General features: G+C 44.4%; 1 protein-coding gene across 1 annotated transcript in view; it reads left to right on the forward strand.

Moving 5' to 3' along the window:
* Window positions 1-26,108, forward strand: part of LOC134337248 (unconventional myosin-If-like) — a 165,315-nt gene that overhangs the window by 70,651 nt on the left and 68,556 nt on the right. Inside the window, exons 4-8 of the mRNA XM_063032098.1 lie at window positions 4,036-4,130; window positions 9,393-9,480; window positions 9,839-9,928; window positions 15,477-15,608; window positions 17,731-17,865. Coding sequence (XP_062888168.1) covers window positions 4,036-4,130; window positions 9,393-9,480; window positions 9,839-9,928; window positions 15,477-15,608; window positions 17,731-17,865 — 540 coding nt within the window. The remainder of the gene's footprint in view (window positions 1-4,035; window positions 4,131-9,392; window positions 9,481-9,838; window positions 9,929-15,476; window positions 15,609-17,730; window positions 17,866-26,108) is intronic.

Consider the following 26,108-nt stretch of genomic DNA (forward strand, 5'->3'; position numbering starts at 1 on the left):
GTCTTTGCGACTTTGTACACATGAGCTTTTAATTTGATACTATCTTTTATTTCCTTGGTTATCCAAGGCTGGCTCTCCCCACACTTACTGTCCTTACAGGTTGGTGAGCCTAATTATAGGCTGGTGAGCCTGACATTAGTAGTGGGAAAGTTGTTGGAAGTTAATCTAAGGGACTGGATATGCATTTGGAGTGACTAGGGATAGTTAGCATGGCTTTGTGCATGCTAAATTGTGCCTAACCAATCTAAGAGTTTTTTGAGGAAATTACCTGGAATGTTGATGAAAGCAAGGCAGTGGATGTTGTCTACATGGACTTCAGCAAGCCTTTGACAAGGTCCCACATGGGAGGTTAGTCAAGATGGTTCAATCGCTTGGCATTCAAAATGAGGTAGTAAATTGGATTGGGCATTGGCTTCATAGTAGGGGGTTGTCTCTCTGACTGGAGGCCTGTGACTAGTGGTGTGCTGCAGAAATCGGTGCTAGGTCCATTGTTGTTTGTCATCTGTCTCAATGATCTAGATGATAATGCAGTAAACTGGATCAGCAAGTCTGCTGAAGACACCAAGATTAAGGCTGTAGTGGACATTGAGGAAGACTATCAAAGCTTGCAACGGGATCTGGACCAGCTGGAAAAATGGGCTGAAATATAGCAGATGGAATTTAAGAAAAGGGTCTTGGCCTGAAACGTCGACTGTACCTCTTCCTAGAGATGCTGCCTGGCTTGCTGCGTTCACCAGCAACTTTGATGTGTGTTAGATGGAATTTAATTCAGCCAAGTGTGAGGTGTTGCACTTTGGGAGGACAAACGGATTAAGAGGTACACAGTAAATGATAGGGCACTGAAGAGTGTGGTGGAACCGAGGGATTCGGGAATACAGATCCATAATTTCTTGGAAGTGACGTCACAGGTAGATACGGTTGTAAGGAAAGCTTATGGCGCATTAGCCTTCATAAATCAAAGTATTGGGTACAGGAATTGTTGAAATTGTGTAAGATGATAGTGAGGACTAATTTGGAAAATTCTGTGCCGTTCTGGTTACCCACCTACAGGAAAAAATGTAAATAAGATTGAAAGAGTGCAGAGAAAATTTACAAGGCTGTTGCTGGAACAGGAAGACCTGAGTTAGAGGGAAAGGTTGAACAGGTTAGAACTTTATTCCCAAGAATGTAGAAGAATGGGGGAAGATTTGATGGAGGTATACAAAATTATGAGGACCACAGAGAGGGTAAATACAAGCAGGATTTTCCACTAAGGTTGGCTGAGACTAAAGCTAGAGGTCACGGGTTAAAGGTGAAAGGTGAAGTGTTTAAGGGAAACATGAGGGGAACTTCTTCACTTGGAGGGTGATGAGAGCATGGAACTCACTGCCAGCACAAGTAATGGATACAGGTTCGATTGCAACATTTAAGAGAAATTTGGATGGGATCATGAATGGGAGGGGTGTGGGCCAGGTGCAGATCAATGGGATTACAAAGATTAATAGTTTGGCATGGACTAGATGGGCTGAAGGGCTGTGCTGTGATATTCTTTGACTCTAATTGAGTGACTGAATATCTATGCTGTGATATTCTTTGACTCTAATTGAGTGACAGACTGGACACGATTGCCTGAATGGCCTAATTCTGCTCCTATGTCCCATGGCCTTATGGATGAAGTGAAAAAGCCATCTGTAATGGTGACAGAGCAGAAGACCAGAGGAAGTTAAGAATGAGATTCCTAAAGTAAGGTTAGAAGTCGTCTGGAATAAAAGATTGAATGTTCATCTTACATTCCGATGATCAATACAGGCTGAACATCAACAAATGCAATTCTAGGCTGTCTGTTGTGGTAGTTCTCCAAAGGCTTCCACTCTCTCTTGGCTTTGTTCCAATGACATGAGGCAAACTGTTCCAGCATCAAGGTTGTGTTTAAGAGCTTCTCGATCATCACCACGGCTCCTGTTTTATCAAACGTCAGGTCCTCAAAGGACCTTGTATCATTGACATCCCTTCTCCACCTCTCCACCTCTCCTCTATCACAGACCTCTCCCCCTCCTCTTCCCTCCCCACACATTATTCATCCTTTCACGATTATTTGTTTATTTCTCGAGGACTCTACAACTCCTGTTCTCAGGATTTTTTTTTGTATTTGCACAGTTCTGTTTGTTCTACTGTGAATGTCCACAAGAAAATGAATCTCAGGGAGCAGAGTAACATACATGTATTTTGATGATAGATTTACTTTGAACATTGAAATTCTTTGAGGTTACCTCTGTTTTCACATTCTGTCAGTTGCTATTTGAATTACGTGTGAACCTTTGGGAATACATTTGTGCAGAGAAGTGCCTAAATTGGATGGAAAGAGTGAGACCGAGATTTGTGTTGGGAACCGTCAGGTGGATTTTAAAATGAAAGCAATTACTCTGCAGGAATGCACACAGACTGCTGGACTAATTCAGCAGGTCAGGCAGAATCACTGGAAATGAACAAACAGTCTATGTTTCAAGCCAAAACACTTCATCAGAACTGGAAAGGAAGGGAGAAGATGCCAGAATAAGAAAGTAGGGGGATGGGGAAGGAGGTCAGACTAAAGGTGATAGGTGAAGCCAGATGGGTGTGCCGGGGGGGGGCGCGGAATGAAGTCAGAAGCTGGGTGGTGATTGGTGGAAAAGAAGAAGGAATGTGATAGGACAGGAGAGTGAACCATGGGAGAAAGGAAAGAAAGAGGGGGGCCAGGAAGAGGTGATGGGCAGGTGAGGGGAAGAGGTAAGAGGCTAGAGTGGAAAATTGAGGAAGAAGGAATGGGGTGGGGAAATAATTACCAGAAGCTGGAGAAATCGGTGTTCATGCCATCAGGTTGAAGGCTATCTAGATGGAAGATAAGGTGACCATGTTCCTCCGCATGGGAGGTTGGTCAAGAAGATTAATTCGCTTAGCTTTCAAACTGAGGTAGTAAACTGGATTTGACTTTGGCTTTGTGGAAGAAGACTGAGTAGTTGTAGATGGTTGCCTCTCTAAAGGGAGGCCCATTGCTAGTGGACTATTACACTATGGGAAGACCAACCAAGGCAGGTCTTACACGGTGCGCGGTAGGGTGCTCAGGTGTGTGGTGGAACGGAGTATTCTAGGAATACACATCCATAATTCCTTGCTCTGACAGCCAGCATAAACTCGATGGGCTGAATGATCTGCGTCCAATAGAGATGTGAAAAGGCTCCTTTGTGCTTTTCGCTTTGCCTCTCTTTTCCTCCTGTGCATTAATCCATGCTTGTATTTGCACTGTTTGTTGTCTTTGGCACCTTGTTTTATTCCCCTTCTTTTGTGCGTTTTTAAAATTCTGTTGTTTCTTTGTACTTACTGTGTATGCCCGCAAGAAAATGTATCTCATAGTGACATATATGTATTTTGATAATCAGTTTGCTTCGAACTTTGACCTTTTTGGAATTAATCATCCTTGCATTTGAAATGTTTCTGGAAAATTATTGGAAGAGTTTTGTTTGACGCTAAGCATTCTTCAGAGGCAGAAAATGTTTGTATGCCACTTTTTCTATACAGTATTTCTGAATTTTATTTATTATTTTTATTTGGAGATACAGTGTGGAATCGACCCTACTGGCCCTTCAAGCCACACTGCCCCAGCAACACCCTGACAACTCCAATTTAACCCTAACCCTAATCACGGGACAATTTACAATGACCAATTAACCCTCTAACCAGTACGTCTTTTGGACTGTGAGAGAAAGCTGGAGCACTTGAAGCAAACTCACAATTCCATGGGGAGGACGTACAGAGAGCGCTGGGACTGAACTCAGAACTCCGACATCCGGAGCTGTAATAGCGTCATGCTAATCGCTAAGCTTCCAATGCACCCCATTTACTACCTGCCCTGTCTTCAGGAGACAGTGATGCATGCTGGGTAAACATCATACGTGCTCTTTGTGTACATTATAGGTATAACTCTGACCATCCATGACCATGCTTACTGGCAGTCTGCTCCCACTCCCACCACGTTCCGCAATTCCTCCCTTTACTGAGACAACGTTTCTCTTTCTGCAGGCTCAGTATGAAAACCCTCCGCATATTTATGCTCTTACGGACAATATGTACAGGAATATGTTGATCGATGCAGAGAACCAGTGTGTGATCATCAGGTATGGAGAAGAATTGTGTTTACATTTATTTATTTAACGATACAGTGTGGAGTAGGCCCTTCTGGCCTTTGAGCTACGCTGCCCCAGCAACCCCTGACAAACCCAATTAACTCTAACCTAGTCACTGGACAACTTATAATGACCAATTAACCTACATGGTATGTCTTTGGACTGTGGGAGGAAACCGGAATGCCTGGAGAATACCCACACATTCCACAGGGAGGATGTCCAATTTTATGATCCATCCCATCATGTTATTTATTGATCAACAAATTTCCTTCAAAATAAATATTAGATTATTTCAAGACAGATGGATAAACTTCTGCCTACTGTTCATCAGCATCATTTATGTGCTGTGTCGTATGATGTGAGTGATCATGGGTTTTCATGATCGTGATTGTTTTTGCAAAATTTTTCTACAGAAGTGTTTGCTATTGCCGCCTTCTGGGCAGTGTCTTTTCTCACAGCTACCTGGACTATTCCTCTTCCCACCCTGTCTCTTGCAAATATGCCATCCCCTTCTCGCAATTCCTCCGTCTCCGCCGCATCTGCTCTCAGGATGAGGCTTTTCATTCCAGGACGAAGGAGGTGTCTTCCTTTTTTAAAGAAAGGGGCTTCCCTTCCTCCACTATCAACTCTGCTCTCAACCGCATCTCTCCCATTTCACGCACATCTGCTCTCACCCCATCCTCCCACCACCCCACTAGGAATAAGTTTCCCCTTGTCCTCACCTACCACCCCACCAACCTCCAGGTCCAACATATAATTTTCCGTAACTTCCGCCACCTCCAACGGGATCCCACCACTAAGCACACCTTTCCCTCTCCAACTCTTTCTGCTTTCGGCAGGGATCGCTCCCTACACGACTCCCTCCCCTCCCCTCATCCCTTCCCACCAATCTCCCTCCCGGCACTTATCCTTGTAAGCGGAACAAGTGCTACACATGCCCTTACACTTTCTCCCTCACCACCATTCAGGGGCCCAGACAGTCCTTCCAGGTGAGGCGACACTTCACCTGTGAGTCAGCTGGGGTGATATACTGCGTCCAGTTCTCCCAGTGCGGCCTTCTATATATTGGCGAGACCCGACACAGGCTGGGAAACCATTTCACTGAACACCTACGCTCTGTCCGCCAGAGAAAGCAGGATCTCCCAGTGGCCACACGTTTTAATTCCACGTCCCATTCCCACTACATCTATCCACGGCCTCCTCTGCTGTCAAGATGAAGCCACACTCAGGTTGGAGGAACAACACCTTATATTCCATCTGGGTAGCCTCCAACCTGATGGCATGAGCACTGACTTCTCTAACTTCCGTTAATGCCCCTCCTCCCCTTCGTACTCCCATCCCTTATTTATTTATTTATTTATTTATTTCTCTCTCCTTCCCCCCCCCCCTCTCTTTTTTCTCCCTCTGTCCCTCTCACAATCACTCCTTGCTTGCTCTCCACCCTCCGGGCTCCCCTCCCCCTTTCTTTCTCCCTAGGCTTCCCATCCCATGATCCTGTCCCTTCTCCAGTCTGGTATCCCTTTTGCCAATCACCTGTCCAGCTCTTGGTTCCATCCCTCCCCTCCTGTCTTCTTCTATCATTTTGGATCTCCCCCTCCCCCTCCCACTTTCAAATCTCTTACTAGATCTTCTTTCAGTTAGTCCTGACGAAGGGTCTCAGCCCGAAACGTCGACTGTACCTCTTCCTAGAGATGCTGTCTGGCCTGCTGCGTTCACCAGCAATTTTTGTGTGTGTTGCTTGGATTTCCAGCATCTGCAGATTTCCTCATGTTAGTGTCTTTACAAGGCGGGTGATCCCTGCCTTCATCAATACTCTTCAGAAATAGTCCGCCTGGTGTCAGTGGTTGCATAACCAGGGCTTGTGATATGCACCAGCTGCTCATACAACCATCCACTGCCTGCCCCATGGCTTCACATGACCCTGATCGGGGGCTCACCAGGTGCTGCACCTCGCCCGAGGGTGACCTGCAGGCTGGCAGAGGGAAGGAGAGCCTGACATCTCCTTTGGTAGAGATGTATCTCCACACCGCCACCCAATTACAATTACACTCCCTACTGTTACAATGAACAAAATTATATTAAATTGAATCAGAATCAGGTTTATTATCACTGGTTGTAAATTTTGTGAAATTTATTGAAAATGTATGGAATTTATTAACTTAACAGTGACAGTACATTACATGATAAATACAGAAAAAAACTGAATTACAGGTATTATTTATATATGTAAATTTAATAGTTAAGTTCAAATAAGCAATGTGAAAACAGAAATAAATAAAAAAGTAGTGAGGTAGTGCTCATGGCTTCAACGCCCATTCGGAAATCGCATGACAGAGGGAAGAAGCTGTTTCTGAATTGCTGAGCGTGTGATTCAGGCTCCTGTACCTCCTCTCTAATGGTAACAATGTGAAGAGGGTGTGTCCGAGATGGTGGGGGTCCTTGATGATGGATGCTGCCTTCCTGAGGCACCGCTCTTTGAAGATATCCTGGATACTACAGAGGTCAGACCCATCATGGATCTGACTAATTTCGCAACTTTCTGAAACTTATTTCAGTGCTCGGCAGTAGCCCCCTCCCCCAGCCCGCATACTCTCCATGGTACATCTGCAGAAATTTTCGAGTGTTTTGGATAGTTATTCATTATTGGTTAATTATTGCAGACCTACTGAGGTACAGTGAAAAATTTGCATACCGTTCATACCAGTCAATTCAATGATTCAGTGAGGTAGTATAAGGTAAAACAGCTTCAAAGAAAATGTAGTGCAGGTAGGCAGTAAAGTTAGGGGGCTGTCGAATAGTTTTATAACAGTGGGGTAAGAGGTGTCTTTGGCCCTAGTTGGATGTGCTTTCAGCCTTTTGTATCTTCTGCAACACACACAAAATGCTGGAGGAACTCAGCAGGTCAGGCAACATCTCTAGAAATAAATACACTGTCCTTAGAAGTTTGCAAAGATTTGGCATGGCATCTAAAACTTTGACAAACTTCTATAGATATGTGGTGGTGAGTATATTGACTGGCTTCATCAGAGTGTGGCATTGAAACACCAATGCCCTTGAATTTCTGGATTGCTGCCTGTGCCACACACCAGTGAGGGTAGAAACAGGATGATTTGGCAGATAAATGCGTGGCTGGGAAGCTGGTACCGGGGCAGGGCTTCAGGTTCTTGGATTATTGGGATCTCTTCTGAGGGAGGTGTGACCTGTTCAAAAGTGACAGGTTGCACCTGAACCTGAGGGGGACCAATATTTTCACAGACGGGTTTGTTAGAGCCATTGGGGAGGGTTTAAACTAACTTGGCGGGGGGGACGGGGGTCGGTGGGAACCGGAGTGAAGACCACAAGACAAAGGAGCAGAAGTTGGCCATTCGGCCCATCGAGTCTGCTCCGCCATTTTATCATGAGCTGATCCATTCTCCCATTTAGTCCCACTCCCCCGCCTTCTCACCATAACCTTTGATGCCCTGGCTACTCAGATACCTATCAATCTGCCTTAAATACACCCAATGACTTGACCTCCACTGCCGCCTGTGGCAACAAATTCCACAGATTCACCACCCTCTGACTAAAAAATTTCTTCGCACCTGTGTTCTGAATGGGCACCCTTCAATCCTTAAGTAATGCCCTCTCGTACTAGACTCCCCCACCATGGGAAACAACTTTGCCACATCCACTCTGTCCATGCCCTTCAACATTCGAAATGTTTCTATGAGGTCCCCCTTCATTCTTCTAAACTCCAAGGAATACAGTCCAAGAGCAGACAAATGTTCCTCATATGTTAACCCTCTCATTCCGGGAATCATTCTAGTGAATCTTCTCTGTACCCTCTCCAATGTCAGCGTATTCTTTCTTAAATAAGGAGCCCAAAACTGCACACAGTACTCCAAGTGAGGTCTCACCAGTGCCTTATAGACCCTCAACATCACATCCCTGCTCTTACACTCTATTCCTCAAGAAATGAATGCCAACATTGCATTCGCCTTCTTCACCACCGACTCAACCTGGAGGTTAACCTTAAGGGTATCCTGCACGAGGACTCCCAAGTCCCGTGCATCTCAGAACTTTGAATTCTCTCCCCATTTAAATAATAGTCTGCCCGTTTATTTCTTCTACCAAAGTGCATGACCATACACTTTCCAACATTGCATTTCATTTGCCACTTCTTTGCCCATTCTCCCAACCTATCCAAGTCTCTCTGCAGACTCTCTGTTTCCTCAGCACTACTGGCCCCTCCACCTATCTTCGTATCATCAGCAAACTTAGCCACAAAGCCACCTATTCCATAATCCAAATCGTCAATGTACAACATAAAAAGAAACGGCCCCAACACGGACCCCTGTGGAACACCACTGGTAACCAGCAGCCAACCAGAATGGGATCCCATTATTCCCACTCTTTGTTTCCTGCCAATCAGCCAATGCTTGATCCAAGTTTGTAATCTTCCCATAATTCCATGGGCTCTTATCTTGTTTAGCAGCCTCATGTGTGGCACCTTGGTAGGACAGCGGCCTGCTCAGGGAAAACTGGGTTATCAACTGGGTAAACACTGGATATTTCTGCTCCTTGTTTTCTGCACTTCATGGACTTGAGAAGTACAACCTCCTGCCACATTTCTGAAGTTTATGAAACAAAATTACTTCCTTTTATTGATCTCAACATACAACATAAAATATTGATCTATACTTCTTATCATTTTGTGCACCTCTATTAAATGACCTCTCAATCTCCCTTCCAAAGAGAAAAGCCCTAGTTCACTCAACCTATCTTCATAAGATATGCTGACTGGTCCAGGCAGCATTTTGGTAAATCTCCTCTGCACCATCTCTAAAACTTCCAAATCCTTCCTATAATGAGGTGACCAGAAATGAACACAACACTCCTAGCAAAAGACCTTGATGGATATTTTGCTAAAATTTAGCAAATTTGCTGAAACAGAGCTCTTTTCAGGTTGACAGTTTGAACTTGCTTTGGCTTTGGAAGAAAGGGTTTATAAAGATGAGAATTTATGTGCAGGATCACCCTCCATTATCTTTACACATCACTTTCTGAATCATGTTGAAATAATACAAGTCAGAGTTGGCCATTTGTAGTCTGGGAGCAGAGTATTAAGCCTGGTACGGTGGAATCCTTAGTGGAACTTCTCAATATAGAAGACCCGATGGGCCAAATGGCCTATTTGTGTTCAGCTGTTTTAGGTTCTTATGGTCTTTGGTCTTCTTAATTCTGGGGCCTTGCTTCTCTCATTTTGTCTTTCAGTGGAGAGAGTGGAGCTGGGAAAACTGTGGCAGCAAAATACATCATGGGTTACATCTCCAAAGTGTCGGGCGGAGGATCAAAGGTTCAGGTAATGGTGGAGTGTGGAACTTACAGGAGGATCATCAGTGTACATCTGGAGAAGAAAGAGAGAAAGGACAATTCCTACAGAAATGGACACTCTCTCTTTCTCTGTGGTGGGACAACACTGTCTCCATGAGACACTGGAACCAACAACATGTATATGGAGTTTTAAGGGCAAAGGTGGTCACACCAAATACTGATTTGATTTGATTTTTTTTTACTGTGTACTGCTCTTTATAGTAAACTTTATAATAGTTAGAAATTTATCATTTCATTATTTTTGAAGGTATCCTCACTTTCTGGATTTTTTTTACATGTTCCTAAGACTTTGTCACAGTAGTGTACATATTTTTTTTTGTTTTTAGCATGTTAAGGATATCATCCTACAATCGAACCCTCTGCTCGAAGCCTTTGGAAATGCCAAGACTGTGCGGAACAATAACTCCAGCCGATTTGTAAGTTACTCGCTGGCGGATGTGTCCGCTGTGTGAGCTGTACTCTCACGTGTTACCGTGCTGAATGAGGTATTTGTGACTGCAGGGGTTTGTAAATAAAATGGGGGGGGGTAAATTCCAGAGGTATCTTCCTCTTTGACTTGATAATCAGCAACTTTGGCCGTCTGCTGAAAGGATGGGAAGTCAAGCTATAGGGCAGTACAGCACAGAAGCAAACCTTCTGCTCATCTGGACTATCTGTCTCTTCAACAGAGGAGGTGGAACATTGAGCCATAGGGTGATATAGCACAGAACCAGGTCCCTCTGCCCTTCTCAACCATCAGGCTCTTGAACCAGAAGAGATAACTTCACTCCCCCCAACACTGAACTGTTCCCACAACCAATGGACTTTCAAGAACTCTTCACCTCATGTTCTCAATATTTATCACTTATTAATTTATTATTATGATTATTATTTCTTTTATCCTCTTTCTTTTTGTATTTGCATAGCTTGTTGTCTTTTGCACTTTGGTTGTTTGCCCGTCCTATTGGGTGCAGTCTTTCACTGATTCTATTGTGTTTCTTGTGTTTACTGTGAATGCCAGTGAAAACGAATGCCAGGATTGTATATGGTGACATATCTGTACTTTGATGATAAATTTACTTTGAACTTTGAATCTTGTCCGTGCCGACCAGGATGTTTAATTGAACTCATCCTATTTGCTTGCATTGGCCTATATCCTTATGAACCTTTCCTGTCCCAGTACCTGATCGAGTGTCACGTGTCACCTCCACTGACGGCTTGTTCCATATATACATCACCCTCTGTGTGGAAAAGCTGACCCTCACGTCCCTTTTAAATCTTAAACTCAGGAGATGCTGGAAATCCAGAGCAACACACACAGAATGCTGCAGGAACTCAGCAGGTCAGGCAGCATCTATGAAGAGGAATAAACAAAGCTCAAAGTAAATGTGTTATCAAAGTACATATATGTCACCATATACGACCCTGAGATTCATTTTCTTGTGGACAAACTTGATAAATGCATAGAATAATAACTGAATAAGAACAAAAATCAATGAAAGACTGCCCAACTAGGTGTTCACCACAGTGCAGAAGACAACAAGCTGTGCAAATAGAAGAAGATACAATAATAATAATAAATAAATAAGCAATAAATATCGAGGACAGAAGATGAAGAGTCCTTGAAAATGAGTCCATAGATTGTGGGAATATTTCAATAATAGGGCGAGTGAAGTTATCCCCTTTGGTTCAAGAGCCTGATGGTTGAAGGGTAATAACTGTTCTTGAACCTGGTGGTGTGAGTCTTGAGGCTCCCATACCTCCTTGCTAAAGGCAGCAGCGAGAAGAGAGCATGTCCCGGGGTGGCGAGGATCCTTGATGATGGTTGCTGTGTACTGTGACACAGTTTCATTCAGGCCACGACCTTTCACCAGGATTTTTAAGTCTGTCCCATCTTGCTTTAAACCTGTGCCCTCTCATTTTCAATTCCACTACCCTTACGAAAAGACTTTGGTGACTTACCTTGTGATTTTATAGGCATCTATAAATGCCACCCCTCAGTCTCCTACTCTACAGGAATAAAAATCTCCTCCCGTCCAGCCTGTCCTTGTATCTCAAACTTTCTGGTCCTGGTAATACCCCCCCCCACCCCATAAATCTCTTTGCACCCTCTCCAGTTTATAGATCTCCTTCCATAGCAGGGTGACCAAAACAAGAGATAGTACTCCATATGTGGCCTTACCGATAACTTGGAGAGCTGTAACAAGACGGTCCAGCTCCGCACTCAGCACTCTGACTGATGAAGGCACACGAGCAAAATGCTTTCTTCACTGCTCTGCCTCTGCTATTGTCACCACCAGGGAACACTGTCCCTGAACGCTGGGTCCCTCTGTCCCACAACACTCTCCAGGGTACTACCACTTGGTGTTGGTTGAGGCCTCTGTTGGTCAGCGTCGAATATGGATGTTGTGTCCTAGCTGACTAGATACACAAGCCTGGCAGTACAATATGGAGAGCAAATAGTTGCCCACGCAGCCAGCTGCTCCTCTCCACACATCTGATAAACCCAAAAGAACACCAGAGCCTGATACAGTTTGACACCAGCAGGATCACAGGAGTTCCTAGTCACCATTGAACACAATATAGGACTGCCTTAGGGACTCCAGCTCCAGACTTTTCCCTCGGGGTTTGCTCCCGAAGCCTTCCCCGTGAGTGGGTACAGCCACAAGGCAGCGGAGGTTGAGATCAGAGTTTTCTTTCTCCTAGATGAGCTGCTAACCATAGCTGATGAGCCCAATTTGCCCAAAATGACTAGTTTTGAGACTCCACAAGCCTACCTTTGTCCTTTCTTCTGTCAGTAGAAATGCTTCTGCTGGGCTTAGTAGCTAAGCCACACATGAAGGCCGGGAGCTGGACTTGGTTCTCAGAGGTTATTTGAAGTGTATGCCATTGGAAGCATTTAATAGGTAGTGGGAGCTCATCCCCACTAACTCACCCCCGGCTATGCCAACCTTAAGGAACTTGGTATTGATATTGGTTTATTATTGTCACATGTACTGAGATATAGTGAAAATCTTGTCCTGCATACTGTTCATACAGATCAGATTATTACATAGAGCATTGAGGTAGAACAAGATTTAAAAGAACAATTCAGAATAAAGTGTAAGAGCTACAGAGAAAGTGCAGCACAAGTAAATGATAAAGTACAAGATTGTAACATGGTGGATTGTAATGAGGTGGATTGTAAGGCCAAGAGTTCCATCTTATCATACAAGTGCTCTATTCAAGAGTCTGATCTGCTAAATGGAGAAGTCCTGCCCCGATTTGTCTTTCCAAGATGCAACACCTTGTATTTATCTGAATCGATTAAAGTAATCCTATGGAAATTCAGGGCTATTCACAAAACTTTCAGCCTCTGGTTAAAATTCAGAAAATTTGTTGGCTAGGCCGCTGGTACCTGTAACTTTCTAGTAAATTAAAATGAACCTGTGCTATTAACAAACAGAGATAGGCAGTGTGATGCCGAAGTTAGTGATAATGTTAAACTAACTCTACTGTAGTGTTCTGGTTGGCTGTGCTGTAGGCTAATGCAGCCACTAACTTACTGCCCCACCTACTGCACACAAGCCCCCACCCTTTGATAAAATGGAAAATTAATTACTTACTGAAGTCCATCGTCCTACTGGGGCGCATACCACTGACAACAGGTCACCAGAGTCTGCTGTCTTAGACCATAAGATATAAGAACAGAATTAGTTCACTCGGCCCATCAAATCTGCTCTGCCATTCCACCAAGGCCGATTTATTATCCCTCCCAAACCCATCCTCCTGCCTTTTTACTATAACCTTTGACAGCCTGACTAATCAAGAACCTATCAACCGCTTTAATTACACCCAAGGACAGCCTCCACAGCCATCTGAGGCAATGAATTCCACAGATTCACCACCCTCTTTCTAAAGAAATTCCTCCTCATTTCTGTTCAAAATCCCTCTATTCTGAGGCTGTGCCCTCTATTCTGAGGCTGTGCCCTTTGGTCCTAGACTCCCCCACTATAGGAACATTCTCTTCACATCTACTCTATCTAGGTCTTTCAGTATTCGGTAGGTTTCAATGAGATCCCCTGTCGTTCTTCTAAACTCCGGAGAGAACAGACCCAGAGCTATCAAATGCTTCTCATACATTACACCTTTCATTCCTGGAATCATTCCCATGAATCTCTTCTGGACCTTCTCCAATGCCAAAACATCTTTTCTTAGATAAAGGGCCCAAAACTGCTCACAATGCCCCATGTGCAGTCTGACCATTGCCTTATGAAGCCTCAGCATCACATCCTTGCTCTTATATCTAACCCTCTTGAAATGAATGCTAATGTTGCATTTGCCTTCCTCACCACCGACTCTACTTGCAAGTTAACCTTTAGGGGATCCTGCACAAGAACTCCAAAGTCTCTTTTCACCTCTGATTTTTGCTATTCAGGAAATTGTCTATGCCTTTATTCCTTCTACCAAAGTGCGTGACCACACACTTCCCTACACTATATTCCAATCTGTCACTTCTTTGCGCATTCTCCTAATCTAAGTCCTTCTGCAGATTCTCTACTTCCTCAAAACTGCCTGCCCCTCCCCCTATTTTTGTATCATCTGCAAACAGCCACAAAGCCATCAATTCCATCATCCAAATCACTGATGTATAACGTGAAAAGAATTCCAACAGATTATTAATTTTGACCACTATTTCTATGTCCCCATTGCCAGCACTCCAGCCTCATTTTGCAGTGGTCCAATATACACTCTCACCTCTCTTTTACTCTTTATATATCTGAAAAAAACTTTTGGTATCCTCTTTGATATTTTTGGCTAGCTTACCTTCATATTTCATTTTTTCTCTCTTTATGGTTTTTATTTGCCTTTTGGTTTTTAAAAGCTCCTACTTTTCTAACTTCTAACTATTTTTCGCTATACTCTGTTTATCTCTTTTCTGTTTATGCTGTCTTTGACTTCCCTTCTCAGCCACCATTGTCTCATCCTCCCATCATCATCTTTGTGATGTATCTGTCCTGTGCCTTCCGAATTGCCACCAGAAACTCCAGCCATTGCTGCTCTGCTGTCATCGCTGCTAGCGTCCCTTCAATCAACTTTGGCCTGCTCCTCATGCCTCTGAAATTCTCTTTACTCCACTGTAATACTGATATATCTGACTTTATCTTCTCCCTCTCAAACTGCAGGATGAATTCTATCATTGTCTCCCAAGGGATCCTTTACCGTAGGCTTCCTAATCAAATCCGGTTCATTAGACAACACCAATCCGGTATTGGCTTTCCCCTAGTGAGCTCAACCACAAGCTGCTCTAAAATGCCATCCCATAGGCATTCTACAAATTCCTCTCTTGGGATCGAGCCCTAACCTGATTTTCTTAGGCCAGTCTTTCAAGTTTTCCCAGGTGTAGTCCATCTTCCTCATCTAGGAGTCAGCACTTTTGAGCTTCAGTGGTGTTTCTGCAGCACCAGATTTTTATGGGATTAGGTTGCTAGCCCCATGTCCAACCCTCCTGTCTTTGCAGCTGGGTTTGTCACGGTCCGTGGTGGATTTAAAACGGAATTTGCTAAACAGGTATATTTATTTATTTAGAGATACAGTGTGGAATAGACCCTTCCAGCCCAATGAGCCATGACGCCCACCTATTCAACCTTAACGCCCTCACAAGACAATTTACAATGACCAATTAACCTACTAACCGGTATGTCTTTGGACTGTGACAGGAAACCCGAGCACCTGGAGGAAACTCATACGGTCACGGAGAGAACGTACAAACTCCTGAGAGATGATGCTGGAATTGAACTCCAAACTCCAAAATGCTGAGCTGGAGTAGTGTGGGGCTAATGGCTGTGCTACTGTGGTGCACAATCTGTGGTCAAAATAATATTCATTTTTTTAAGGCGTCGTTATACATATATGTTGTGAACTGTGTATATGCGTGTGTACATGTATGAACTGGCCTGTACCGTGTTTAAATCCTATGTACATTTTTACGTTTGTTTTCCTTAGGGGAAATATGTCGAGATACAGTTCAGCCGTGGTGGTGAACCAGATGGAGGCAAAATCTCAAATTTTCTTCTGGAGAAATCGCGAGTTGTTAATCAGAACGAGAATGAGAGAAACTTCCATATTTTCTATCAGGTACCTTCACTTCCTCACAGATCAAAAATGCAAGCACATCCCCCTCTGTGTCAGAGAACACGCAAGGCTGTGGTTATACAGAGATAACAGAAACATGAGCAACACGCAAAAAATGCTGGAGGAACACAGTAGGTCAGGCAGTGTGCTTCGAGGTTTGGGCCAAGACCCTTAATCAGGATCAAGTCCTGAGGAGAGAGTTTCTGTAACATTGCCTGAAAACTGCAGTGCAGTAATCCAGTCCCGACCTTGGCTGGTGTCTGTGTGGAGTGTGCACGTTCTCCCTGTGTCTGCATGGGTTTCCCCCACATCCTCCTGTTTTCTCCCTCATTCCAATGAAATGGAGGGGTTGGTAGGTTTTTGGCCACTCCACACTATTGAAGGAAATGGGCAGTTGATATCGTCTGATTTTCCTCTTACCTTCACCCTCAACTAGATTCACCCATCGCTTGCCAGCTCTTGCCCCAACACCACCCCCTCACCTCTTTACACTGGCTAGATCAGCTCTACTGTCTGCTCTCCAGGTGAAGAGTTTTAATCTGAAATGTCAACTGCCCATTTCCCTCCACAGATGTTGCCCAAAAAACTGAGATTCTTCAGCAGTCTATCTGTTGCTCATTTTTTACCCCACCCCACTTTCCACAGGGATTGCACCCTCCGTGATTCCCTTGTCTATTCATCCCTGCCCACTAATTTCTCTCCCAGCGCTTATCCCTGCAGTAGGTGCAGTACTTACAGGTGAGACAATACATCACCTGTGAATCTGTTGGGTTTATCTATTGTGTCTAGTGCTCCCGATGCAGCCTTTGCTACATGGCTAAGACCTGATAGAGGTTGGGGGACCGCTTTGTCAAGTGCCTTCGCTCCATCTGCAAGATTTCCCAGTTGTCAACCATTTTAATTCTTATCCCTATTCCCGTTTTGACATGTTGGTCCAGGATTTCCTCTTCTGCCATGATGAGGCCACTTTCAGGTTGGAAGAGTAATGCCTCATGTCCCATCTAGTTAGCCTCCAACCTGCTGATGAACTTCGATTTTATTTATTATTATTTATTGGATTTCTCCAAATTCCAGTAATTTCTCTGCCTTCCCACTTCGTGCAATTCCCCACTCTGACCCCTCTCTTACCTCTTCTCCTCCCCCTGGTGCCCCTTCTCCTTCCCTTTCTCCCATGGTCCACTCTCCTCTCCTATCAGATTCCTGCTTTTCCAGCTTTTCTCTTCAACCCCCTCCCCCACTCACCCGGCTTCACCCATCAATTCTAGTCTGTCCTCCCTCCCCTCCCACAGCTTCTTCCCCCTTCCTTTCCAGTCCTGATGAAGGGTCTAGGCCTGAAACATCGACAGTTTATTCACTTCCAAGGACACCGTCTGACCTGCTGAGCTTCGTTCCTCCAGCATTTTGTGTGTGTTGTTCATTTCTTCGTGTGTTCTAATTATAGTGCTGTATGGTCAGTTGTGTGTCGATCGTGTGACTGTAATAACCTGTCATGATGGATTCTGTCCAAGAGAAGCCCTCCATTGGTCATGGTCGAGCATGGATGTTGTGTCCTAGCTGTCATTCACAAGTCAATACACAAGCCAGGGCAGTACAATATGGACAGCAAGCATTTGCCCATGTAGTAGTTCCCCCCTCTCCATATAGCTGATGAATCCAAGGGAATAGCAAAGACCGATACAGTTTGGCAGCTGAGGCATTGCAGCAGGTGCCAGTCAGCATTGAACTCAACGTAGGACTGCAGTAGGGACTCCAGCTCCAGAGTTTTCCCTCGGGGTTTACTCCCGAAGCCTTTCCCATGAGTGGGTTTGAGATCAGAGTTTTCTTTCTCCTTTGTGTGCTGCCAACCATCCTGACAAGCCTCATCTGCCTAAAGTGACTGGTTTTAAGGCACCAGTAAGCCACCTTTGGCCTTTCCCCTGTCAGTAGAAATGGTTCCACCAGGCTTCGTAGCTAAGCCACATGTGAAGGCCAGGAGGCTATCATTATCATTGGGAGCATTTAATCAATGGTATGAGTTTATCCCCACCATCCCCCATCCCCTATCCCCTATCCCCAGCTATAACAACCTAAAGGAGCCTCCAACAGAGTGAGAGGTAAACCTGAGGTTCACTCTTTCCTCAAACAGCTTCTGGAAGGTGCATCCCGAGAGCAAGTCGAAAACCTGGGCATTGCCGCTCCCACATATTACTTCTACCTGAACCAGTCGGGCACCGACAAGGTGGATGGAACAGACGACAAGAAAGACTTCGCTGAAACAATGGTAAGGATCTGTAATGGTTATTTATAACAAGGGGAATTGAGTATAGGAGCAAAGAGGTCCTTCTGCAGCTGTACAGGGCCCTGGTGAGACCACACCTGGAGTACTGTGTGCAGTTTTGGTCTCCAAATTTGAGGAAGGACATTCTTGCTATTGAGGGAGTGCAGCGTAGGTTCAATGGGTTAATTCCCGGGATGGCGGGACTGTCATATGTTGAAAGATTGGAGCGACTGGGCTTGTATACACTGGAATTTAGAAGGATGAGAGGGGATCTGATAGAAACATATAAGATTATTAAAGGATTCGACACGCTAGAGACAGGAAACATGTTCCTGATGTTGGGGGAGTCCAGAACCAGAGGCCACAGATTGAGAATAAGGGGTAGACCATTTAGAACGGAGTTGAGGAAAAACTTTTTCACACAGGGAGGTGTGGATCTGTGGAATGCTCTGCCTCAGAAGGCAGTGGAGGCCAATTCTCTGGATTCTTTCAAGAAAGAGTTAGATTGAGCTCTTAAAGATAGCAGAGTGAAGGGATATGGGGAGAAGGCAGGAACAGGGTACTGATTGCGGATGATCAGCCATGATCACAGTGAATGGCGGTGCTGGCTCAAAGGGCCGAGTGGCCTACTCCTGCACCTATTGTCTACTGTCTATTGTCTATTGTCTATTTGTGGTTTGAACTGAGCAGCATCACTTGCTCCAGAATATATTGTATCTACATATGCGTAAGTTGTACAATTAGTTAACAGCTGATGGATGTCCATCATATCCAACGATGACAGGAGACCTGAGCGAGAGAGACTTATTAAAATGGAAAAGCCGTTGCACTGGGGCAGTTCCACTCTCTCAACCTTGGGAGTCTGGGTCCAGGAGTACGAGTAGTTGTCACAAATTGTGGACTTCCACGAAGCATTGCAGAACCACCTCCCACCTCCCTGGCCATTGCAGAACCACCTCCCACCTCCCTGGCCATTGCAGAACCACCTCCCACCTCCCTGGCCATTGCAGAACTACCTTCCTGCCCTGGCCATTGCAGAACCACCTCCCACCTCCCTGGCCATTGCAGAACCACCTCCCACCTCCCTGGCCATTGCAGAACTACCTTCCGGCCCTGGCCATTACAGAAGCACCTCCCACCTCCCCGGCCATTGGATCTCACTGTTGATCTCATCCACCCAGTGCTAGCTTCACATGCAGGGACAGGCATGTCCCTGTCTCACTGGGGTATGAGGCCCACCAGCTACCCTCACCTGGTTTATCCTGCCTGTCAGAGCGGTGTACCAGGGTGTGGCCGCTGTCACGTGCAAACAGCAACCTAGAGCCACAGGCGAGAGCTGAGTGTCCAGTGGGGCACAAAGGTAAGTGAGCTGCCCCAGAATGGACATGACAAGCTCCTTCACCAGAGATGCCACCCTCCCTGGACACCCTTGTCCTAAGATGTGCCCAATGCTTCACATGTCCTATCAACTGCTCCTCCTCAGCAATCACATTGCTGTTTTACGTTACCATGTGGACCCATTGAAATCCCAGTAACAATGTCTAACTACTTCTATTGATGTACCATGGAGAACTGGTTATGTCACAATCTGCTATGGAGGAGCCACTGCACAGGACCAGAAAAAGTCAGGCAGCTCCATCATGGGCAGTGGCCTCCCCTGTATCGAGAACAGGCGATGCCTCAGAAAGGTGGCTTCCATCATTAAGGACCCCCATCACCCAGGACATGCTCTCTTCTCATCAGGGAGGAGGTGCAGGAGCCTGAAGACACACATTCAACGTTTCGGGAACAGCTTCTCCCCCCTGCAGTCAGATTTCTGAATGGACAATCATCCATGAACACCAACTCAGTACTTCTTCTTTTCCTCTCTTTTCCACTACTTGTTTAATTATCTATATTTCTTATTGTAATTTCTAGTTTTTTATTATATATTACAATGTACTGCTGCCACAAAACAACAAATTCCGTGATACTGTCCATGCTAGTAATATGAAACCTGATTCTGATTCTGAGAGAAGACAGGTTAATGCTTCACTTGTGAAGATTTGTTGATTTTATGGATCTTCTTCACAGGTGCTGACTGATTTTCCATGTTCTTTTTCAACATGGAGATTTTTTTTACATTTGCAACATTTTTTTATCATAACTTAAGAAATTATGAAAGAAGATTGACTGGTTCAGCGCTCGAACCTGTTGAACACTCAGTTAGATCATTGCCATCTCACACATTAACACCAGGCACTCACTCTTCTCTACACTCAATTAACAGCTGAAGTTCCACAACATTTAACCGACGATCTTAAACAGTTCCTGGGGGAGAGGTTCCCAGACCTACGCCAAGGTTAATGATGGAAATGCTGTCTGCTTTCACCAGGAAGGATTTAGCTCTAAATCTATTTTCTGCACTAGACTGTCCTATCAGAGACTCCAAATGAAGAACATCAAGTTCTTTTTTTTTTGTAATTTATTTTTTTATTGAAGTTCATTATCAAACACACATTTCCATATGATGTATTTCAGATACTGTACATATATATCATACAATCATATTTGTCACAAATCTCCACATAATATTTATCTGAGGTATACACTTACAGAAAGGAGAGGAAAGAAAGAACAATCGAAATCAAAAAACTATGTACAGAGTAGGGAGTGATTTTTTTTTTACAAAATATTCATTGACTTGTGAGAATAAAACCAGGCCTATGAGGTGTTATGTAGTTAAACCATTTTTCCCAGTATGAATCAAATTGTTCCAACTTATGATTAACAGATGCTGTTATCTTCTCCATTTTGTAAATGTCCATTGTAATTTCCATCCATACATTTAAAGTTGGGCTCTCCTGTGATAACTGTTTCCTGGTAAGGGTCTTTTTACCAGCCACCAGCAGTACATTCATTAAATATATGGTCTTACTCTCTAAGGGTATTTCACATTTAAAGATGTCTTGTAGGACATTATGTATCCCACTCCAATAGTCTTTGATAACGGGGCGTTCCCAGAAAATATGATAATAGTTTGCATTTTGATTGAAGAACATCAAGTTCAAGATCAGTTTATTGTCATTCAACCGTACACATGTATACCTCCAAACAAAACAGTATTCTTCCGAACCAAGTACAAATAACTCACACACATAACACATAAGTAATTTCTCCACAAATAACTAAACAGATACTAAGGTCCATTTACGACACAAGTTAAAAAGTAAACAGTATAATGCTACTGGCACCTCATATGCGATGAGACCAAGGTGTCAGCAAGGAATTCAGTAGTCTTATGGCCTGTTAGGCTGTTTCCCATCCTAATGGTTATTGTCATAGAGTCATAGAATACCATAGCACAGAAACAGGCCCTTTGGCCCATCTAGTCCATGCCAAGCCATTAATCTGCCAAGTTCCACTGAAATGCACCCAGACCAGAGACCTCCATTCCCCTCCCACATACCTATCCACATTCCTGTTAAATGTTGAACTCGAACCTGCATCCACCACTGCCACTGGCAGCTCATTCCACACTCTCTCCACCCTCTGAGTGAGGAAGTTTCCTCTCATGTTCCCCTTATACATTTTACCTTTCACCCTTAGCCCATGATTTCTAGCTCTAGTCCCACCCAACCTCAGTGGAAAAAGCCTGCTTGCATTTGCTAAATCTATACCCCTCATAATTTTGTATATCCCTATCAAATCTCCCCTTAATCTTCTACTCTCCAGGGAATAAAGTCCTAGCCCAGTTAAACTTATCTTCTAACTCAGGTACTCAAATCCTAGCAACATCCTTGTAAATTTTCTCTGTACTCTTTCAACCTTGTTTACATCTTTCCTGTAAGAAGATGACCAAAACTGCACATAAAAATTGGGCCTCACCAACGTCTTATACGATTTCAACTTAACATCCCAACTCCTGTACTCAGTATTATGATTTATGAAGGCTAATATGCCAAGAGCTTTCGTTATGACCCAATCTACCTGTGACTCCACTTTCAAGGAATTCTGGATCTGCATTCCCAGATCCCTTTGTTCTACTGCACTCCTCAGTCCGCATACTCCGTGTATAAGAACTACCCTGGTTGGCCCTCCCAAGGTACAATAAGACCATAAGACGTAGAAGCAGAATTAGGCCATTCAGCCCATCAAGTCTGCTCCACCATTCCATCATGGCTGATCCCAGATCCCACTCAACCCCATACACCTGCCTTCTCACCATATCCTTTAATGTTTTGACTGATCAGGAAACGATCAATCTCGGCCTTAAATATACACACAAACTTAGCCTCCACTGCAGTCAGTGGCAGAGCATTCCACAGATTCACTACTCTCTGGCTAAAAAACAATTCTTCCTTACCTCTGTTCTAAAAGGTTGCCCCTCAGTTTTGAGGCTGTGGCCTCTAGTTCTGGATACCCCCACCAGTGGGAACATCCACTCCACATCCACCAATCTAGTCCTTTCAGCATTCGGTAGGTTTCAATGAGATCCCTACGCATTCTTCTAAATTCCAGTGAGTACAGGCCCAAAGCTGCCAAACACTCCTCATATGTTAACCCCTTCATTCCCAGAATCATCCTTGTGAACCTCCTCCGGACTCTCTCCAATCCTTTATGAGATATGGGACCCAAAACTGTTGACAATACTCCAAGTGCAGCCTGACTAGTGTCTTATAAAGCCTCAACATTATCTCCTTACTGTTATCTTCTATTCCCCTTGAAATAAATACCAACGTTACATTTGCCTTCTTTACCACAGACTTGACCTGTAAATTAACCTTCTGGGAGTCTTGCATGAGAACTCCTAGTCCCTCTGCACTTCCGATGTTTGAACCTTCTCCCCACTTAGTTAATAGTCTGCACTATGCACTATTGTTCCTTTTAGCCACTTTTTTTGCCCATTCTTCCAATTTGTCTAAATCCTGCTGTAATCACATTGCTTCCTCAACACTACCTACCCCTCCACCTATCTTCATACCATCCGCAAACTTGGCCACAAAGTTGCCTCTCACTTATCTGCATTAAATTCCATATTCCATTTTAAAGCCCATTTTTTCAGCCGGTCCAGATCGTTGCTGACTACATACCCAATCTTGGTGTCAATATGTGGAAAGTTAAAGTCACCTATTATCACAATCTTATGTTTCTTACAACAGTCTGTGACCTCTCTACAAATTTGCTCCTCTAAATCCCACAAACTGTTGATGGTCCATAATATAATCCTTTTAATGTGATCATACCTTTCTCCGATAGACGAGTTCTCGGTTCTGTCCTGTCTGAGCACTACTGTGACATTTTCCGACTCATAATTCACCCTCCCCTTTAATCCCTCCTGCTCTATTACATCTAAAACAACAGAACCCCAGACATTGAGCTGCTAGTTCTACCCTCCTGCAACCAAGTCTCACTAATGGCTACAGTATCATAATTCCACATGCTGATCCATGCCCTGAGCTCAACCGCCTTTCCTACAATACTCCTTGCATTGAAATATACTCAGCTCAGGATGTTTTGATTCCTGCCTTTGTGTGAGGTCTTAACAACACCTTTCTACACAACCACTCCACTATCTGCTCTGGCACTCTGATTCCCACCGCCCCTGTAACTCTAGTTTAACCACTTCCCGCCGCCCCCCCCCCCACCGCCACCCTGCCATGCAGCACCAGCAAACCTTCCCACTAGGGTATTAGCCCCCTCCAGTTCAGGTGAATTGAATTGAAATGACTTTATAACTCACATCCTTCAAATATAGGAATTATAGGAAAAATGTCAACAAAATAGAGAGAGTACAGAGGAGATTTACTAGAATGTTACCTGGGTTTCATCACCTAAGTTACAGAGAAAGGTTGAACAAGTTGGGTCTTTATTCTTTGGAGCGTAGAAAGTTGAGGGGGGACTTGATAGAGGTGTTTAAAATTATGAGGGGGATTGATAGAGTTGACGTGGATAGGCTTTTTCCATTGAGAGTGGGGGAGATTCAAACAAGAGGACATGAGTTGAGAGTTAAGGGGCAAAAGTTTAGGGGTAACACGAGGGGGAACTTCTTTACTCAGAGAGTGGTAGCTGTGTGGAACGAGCTTCCGGTAGAAGTGGTAGAGGCAGGTTTGATTTTATCATTTTAAAAAATTGGATAGATATATGGACAGGAAAGGAATGGAGGGTTATGGGCTGAGTGCAGGTCGGTGGGACTAGTGAAAGTAAGCGTTCGGCACAGACTAGAAGGACCGAGATGGCCTGTTTCCGTGCTGTAATTGTTATATGGTTATATAAATACATAAGGAGTAAATACTTTTTCTACATCTCCGTTCAAATGTGCAATGTGTAATTTATAGTATATTATAATAAATATTATGTACACCAGGAGAGTCAATATAACATAGAAATACAGTCGCGTCAGCATGAATTAATCAGTCTGATGGCCTGGTGGAAGAAGCTGTCCCGGAGCCTGCTGGTCCTGGCTTTTTAGCAGCTGGAGCAGTGTGTGGTTCGGCTGACTCGGTTCCCCAATGATCCTAGCAGTAGTCATACTTTATTGATCCCGGGGGAAATTGGTTTTCATTACAGTTGCACCATAAATAATTAAATAGTAATAAAACCATAAATAGTTAAATAGTAATATGTAAATTATGCCAGAAAATAAGTCCAGGACCAGCCTATTGGCTTTGGGCCCTTTTTGCACACCTGTCTTTATAAGTGTTCTGAATAGTGGGAAGTTCACATCTACAGATGCACTGGGCTGTCCGCACCACTCTCTGCACAGTCCTGTGATTGAGGAAAGTACAGTTCCCATACCAGGCAATGATGTAGCCAGTCAGGATGCTCTCAATTGTGCCCCTGTAGAATGTTCTTAGGATTTGGGAGCCCATACCAAACTTCCTCAACCATCTGAGGTGAAAGAGTCGCTGCTGTGCTATTTTCACCACACAGCCAGTATGTACAGACCACGTGAGGTCCTCAGTGATGTTTATGCCAAGGAACTTAAAGCTGTTCGCCCTCTCAACCCCAGATCCATTGATGTCAAATGGGGTGAGCCTGTCTCCATTCCTCCTGTAGTCCACAACCAGCTCCTTTGTTTTTGCGATTTTGAAGGAGGGGTTGTTTTCTTGACACCACTGTGTCGGGGTGATGACTTCCTCTCTGTCGGCTGCCTCATTATTATTTGAGATTAGGCCAATCAGTGTAGTGTCAACAGTAAATTTAATTAGCAGATTGGAACTGTTGGTGGCGATACAGACATGGGTGTACAGAGAGTAAAGGAGGGGGCTTAGTACACACCCCTGAGGGGCACCTGTGTTGAGGGTCAGAGGGGCAAAGGTGAGGGAGCCCACTCTTACCACCAGCCAATGATCTGACGGAAAGTCCAGGGTCCAGCTACACAAGGCAGGGTGGAGGCCGAGGTCTCTGAGCTTCGTGTTGAGCCTGGAGGGAATTATGGTGTTGAATGCTGAAATGTAGTCCAAACTGTTCCTTCTGTAAGAGTCCCATCTTCCCTGGAAGAGATCCAAGTGATCCAAAAATCTGAAGTCCTCCCTCCTGCACCATCTCCTTGGCCATATGTTAAACTGTATCGTCTTCCTATTTCCGACCTTAATAGCACATGGCACGCATAGCAATCCTGAGATCACAACCCTTTTCTTTAACTTAGTACCCAACTCCCTGAACTCTGCTTGCAGGGTCTCCTCACTCCCTCCTACCTATGTCTTTGGTACTGACGTTGACCAAGACCTCCGGCTGCTCACCCTCCCTCAAGAATACTGAGGACTCAATTTGAGATGACCTTGACCCTTACACCACTGGAAACAACATACTATCCAGGAGTCTCGTTGTCATCCACAGAACCTCCTTTCTGTTCCCCGAGCTAAAGACTCCCCTGTTACTGTAACTGACCACTTCACCCCCTTCCCTTCTGGGTCGCCAAGTCAAATTCAGTGCTGGAGACCCCTCCTGACAGTTACCCAGTTACCTGTGTCATGCACCATGGGTGTTACTACCTCCCTATATGTCCTGCCTATCAGCCCTTCAGCTTCCCAAATGATCTGGAGTTCATTCAGTTCCAGCTCCAACTCTGTTAGCATCTGCAGTTGGATGCACTTCTCACAGGTATAGTCATTGGGGTCACTGGAGGTCTCCCTGCCGTCACACATTTTTTATTTAGATTATTTAGCTTATGAGGACACTCAGTCCTCGTTTATTGTCATTTAGAAATGCATGCATTAAAAATGATACAATGTTCTTCCAGTATGATATCACAGAAATACAGG

Source organism: Mobula hypostoma, chromosome 24, assembly GCF_963921235.1.
Source record: "Mobula hypostoma chromosome 24, sMobHyp1.1, whole genome shotgun sequence".
NCBI classification, from domain to species: Eukaryota; Metazoa; Chordata; class Chondrichthyes; order Myliobatiformes; family Myliobatidae; genus Mobula; species Mobula hypostoma.